The following is a 4,447-nucleotide window of genomic DNA, read 5'->3' as shown; positions in this document are numbered from 1 at the left end:
TTTTGTTGTATTTTACTTTTTTAAACATATTTTAGGTACGAAAAAGAGGCAGATATTATAAGATTTATTCTTCTTCTGCTGTCTTTCATTTTATTTGATTTTATTGAAATTGCACGTTTTTTGCACTTTGTTTACTTGTGTTACAAATGAAATGAATAAAGTGAAGTAAATGAAAAATAAAAATAGCCTGTAATTCTCCTCCGTGTCGGTAGGTGGCAGTGCGGCGGTAATGAGCGACCTGTCAGTCAATGCGGTGGGCGGAGCTTCGGCTTGTCGTACGTGTGCTTCTCTGCGGCGAGCTAAACGCTACAGCAGAGTTTGTGACGAAATCATGGTGTTACTCGAAAACGATGCGGTAAGTATGTGAACTGAGACACCTTAAAATCTGTTTTCCATTGACAAGGATTATTAGTTAAACGTCAGGGTTGTTTATGTCATTTGTTTGTAGTTACGCCGTAGAAGAGCTACCCTAACTAGCTAGCTTGCTAACGATTGATTCAGCTAATTGGGGTAATACTTCAGATTGATACTTTCAGACTTCAAATTGGCTTTTCTAACGATGTACAAACGCTTAGCTAATGCTAATTTAATATGTTTTCTCATTTTATAATATAAATTTAAACGTCTGTCAGCACTAAATAAGGGATTGATTAGTCTCAACTAAACCTGAGTTTTTTGTTCCTTTTTTTGTTTGTTTTACAAATCGCCCACACCTCAGTTGGCCGCACATAGTTGGTTTTAAAAGTTTATTATATTTTACCGTGTTGTTTTTCTTCTTTTTCACGCTTGTGTGTGTGTGTGTGTGTGTGTGTGTCATTTTGAAACAATCACGTTTTTAAAATTAGTCAAGTTTGCTTAGTATGAAAAAAAAATCACACTTTGTACAAATCACTTTGAAATAATTAGATTTTAGCATTATAAAAGTGTTAATTCACCTTTAAATGACATGTTTTAACTAAATTAAGCTGCAATCTGAACATATGGATGGAAAACTTTACATCTCTCACTAGGATTAACTGCTATTTGTCTTTAATTTATCAGGAAAAACAGTGTCCTGACAAATTGGCAACAAACTTTCATAAAACAAATATTAAAATAAGCCATAAAACCTATTTCTTTAAATAGGATGCCTCTTTACATACCCCCACTAAAAATAAATCAAAGAAAACACTCTATTTCCCCATATTTCCTCAAATAGCGTTAAATATGTTCAGTGAAATCAGCTCCTTCATTTGTAGACCAGGCTGAAGTTGATTCCAGGTCAATAGAGCAGAAAACTGAGAACTTTAGGTAAATACAACAAGTAGTAGGCGTGGGAACAAAGTGAATATTTTTGTGATTTATGTGGATGAGAAGATAGGGACGGTGCAGACCCAGTACTGCCTTATATACAAGTATATAAACGTARCACAAAAAATAAGGAAATGTGTGTTAGAGTATTTCCATTTTTAAATGGCGCCACATTTGTAAGGAACATGCATCTGTGGGATGAGCAGTAGAGCTGAGTATGTGGGTTGTGCACATGAAAACTTTGCTAAATCTTTTGTGCCAAACAGTTTATGTTGTTGTTGCGATTGACTGTTGTTTTGAGCTTTTGGTACCAGGTGCTGCTAATCATTTATAAGATTTATTACCAAGAAGCATTGTCACAACAAAGAGCTAATCTACCGAACACAAAATTACTTACTTTTAGTCCTAAGTAGTATAGCTTTAAACACTTATGTTGGCCTTTGTTTTTTTTTTTATTTTATTTTAGTAGCCACAATAAAGATGTGTCCTAAAAGGTTGTTAAAATGTAAATCTGTTGCTCTATGAATCTCCTCTGAGGTTTGTGGCTGTAAAATGTGGTCATTGAAGGGATCATAACCTGTTCTCCCTTTTGTCCAGTTCCTCACAGAGCTCACTCGACTCTTCCAGAAGTGCAGAACGTCGGGCAGTGTTGTCGTCACACTAAAGAAGTGTGAGTAGTGTGACTTAAATCGCTCAGCAGCGCTGCTGTAATCTCTCTGATCTATTGGCAGTTATGAGTTTTTTTTAAATTGTATTATTTTAATCCCCCCTAGATGATGGTAGAACTAAACCAGTACCCAGAAAGGGCCACTCGGAGTCCTTTGAACCTGCTGATAACAAATGTCTCGTCAGAGCTTCTGATGGCAAGAAGAAAATTAGCACAGTGGTACGCCTATTGATCTGTGATTATTTTAATGTTCACTTTTTTAACACCAGGTGTTAATGCCACACTCTGTTTTCCTGTTTAAGGTCAGCACCAAAGAAGTAATCAAGTTTCAAATGGTATGTCAGGATAATCTGTTTTTTATTTTACAGCTACAGTTTGTCTTCTTGTTTTCATTTATCTGCACGTCTTTAATGAGTTAAAACTTTTGTTGTTGTAATCTCTTCTCTGCAGGCGTATTCCAACCTCCTTAGAGCTCACATTGATGGCCTAAAGAAAAAAGATAAGAAGAGCAAAAGCAAGAAGACCAAAGCCACACAATGAGCTATAGACTCTCTCTGATAACCATGGAAGCTGCCCGGTACAATCTGAGGGGACGGAGGGGGGCTACCTTCTGACCTGCAGCTCTCCCCTCGTTCATCTGCAGCCTCAGAGTCATCCACCTGGTCACCGTGTTGATGTTTCATCCCTGGCTGCTCAGTGCCATCAGGTGATTAGGAGCTGAAAACCTGAAGGTTTATTTTATTGTTTTTTCTTTTTGTACAGTAACGAATCAAACTGACTTCATCGAATCTCCAGCATTTTATGTTCAGAGAGGCTGAGCTGTGTGTGGAGCCGAGTCAGAGTCCAGAACCTTTAATTCTGTTTTAGTCCGTTTGTGTTGTCACGTTGGCTTCTTTAAAAAGATTGGGTTTTTTTTTTTGTTTAAAATCAATGTTTGACTTTAAATAATATAAAAGATATTTTTTGTTCTTTAACAAGTTTGCCTCCTTTTTTTTATGCCCAGACTAAGAAGTCTTAAACACCAACCAAAGTTAAAAAAAAGGTGATTATTCTAATGCAGAAATGTTAAGAGGTTGGAGATAACTCTTAAAGAAATGTCTGAATGCAGAGACTAAGTTTTCTGTAATAAAAAAAAGTCATTTTTGTTCCTTAAAAAAATTACTTGATGTAAACCCWGCCAGTGTTTGTAAGGTTTCTTTGTGCTCCTCAGTCCTGGCATCGTTTTAGAGGACTGCAGCGGGATTTAGGTTGAGAAATAAAGTGCTTTGTTAAAACTCACTGCATGATTCTAGTCCATTCTAAAACAAACTACATACCGCATAGAGGTAACATTATGACCCCCACACGCACAAATGCAACAGAACTCAGAAGTCTTTATTCCTAATAAATGTCATGCTACCAGGTGCATCCCAAAATTWTAGTGGTTTGAGTGGGGGTGGGTTTGTTGACCTGATCAGAACTAAACAACTAAAGAAAATCTGAAGCTCCTATGTTTAATAGTTTTTAAGCTATAACCATTTTTGTATGTCCAGATACCCCTTTTTCAGATAAATTGGGGGGTGGGGGCACTGATTGGTGGGCCTGATAGACAGTGGTGGACAGTAATGCAGTACATTTACTTGAGTACTGAACTTAAGTACATATTTTGAGTAACTTTCTTGAGTAATTATTTTTTGGGGAACTTAAGACTTTCACTCCACTACATTTCAAAGACAAATATTGTACTTTTGACTCGACTACATTTCTTAGAAGCTTGTTACTCGTTACTTTAGGCTCAGCATAGCTTTGTTGCTGGTTTTTTCTTGAAGTAATTGGCTACATGTTGTGTTCCTCACAAGGGAAACCAATCACAGTCGTAGCTCACACCTGGGATAGATTTGGAGTTATGTCACCCGGTGGCGAGCTGAGCTCCCACCTTCATTTCAAACAGAACCCAGCAATGGAGACGGCTGTAGAAACTCAAGTGGAGAAACCAGAGCAGCATGGCCACGTCTCAGCTCGATGTTTGAGATTTTAGGACTGAAAAATAATTTGTATCAGTTTAAACGTCTTTTATGTTCACCACGGATAAACTATGTTTCTGCATTTAAGATCTCACCACTCATTTTATTTTATTTTTATGCTGAAGTCTTTACAGGTGGTGTAGAATTTTTAGCAGAGTGGTTCTATGTGTCGATACATCAGATGGTTTCTGAGAGTTAGAAGTTTCTGTAAAATCACTCTGAAAACAGTACAGCATTGTACTGATATTAGACTTTTAAATTTGTACTTTTGAATACTTGAATGCATGCACTTTTAATACTTAAGTATTTTCAAAAGTAAGTACTTCAGTACTTTAACTTAAGTAAATTTCAACCAAACAACTTTTACTTGTAGTTGAGTAAGATTTGAACATGAGTATCAGTACTTTTACTCAAGTACTAGAGTTGAGTACTTTGTCCACCACTGCTGGCTTCCCTTCATTTAAAGGCTGACATTAGCATGCTAATG

At 36.7% G+C, this 4,447-nt stretch overlaps 1 protein-coding gene across 1 annotated transcript in view; it reads left to right on the top strand.

Moving 5' to 3' along the window:
- Nucleotides 1-3,235, top strand: part of srp14 (signal recognition particle 14) — a gene marked incomplete in the record, with an annotated part of 6,826 nt that extends 3,591 nt beyond the window's left edge. The window contains 5 exon segments of the mRNA XM_014011852.1: nt 213-355; nt 1,888-1,960; nt 2,064-2,176; nt 2,260-2,292; nt 2,408-3,235. Coding sequence (XP_013867306.1) covers nt 230-355; nt 1,888-1,960; nt 2,064-2,176; nt 2,260-2,292; nt 2,408-2,497 — 435 coding nt within the window.
- Between the last annotated feature and the right edge of the window lie 1,212 nt (nt 3,236-4,447).

The sequence above is a fragment of the Austrofundulus limnaeus genome, unplaced genomic scaffold (assembly GCF_001266775.1).
Source record: "Austrofundulus limnaeus strain Quisiro unplaced genomic scaffold, Austrofundulus_limnaeus-1.0 Scaffold2, whole genome shotgun sequence".
Lineage (NCBI taxonomy): Eukaryota > Metazoa > Chordata > Actinopteri > Cyprinodontiformes > Rivulidae > Austrofundulus > Austrofundulus limnaeus.
This window is presented reverse-complemented; position numbering and strand designations above follow the sequence as displayed.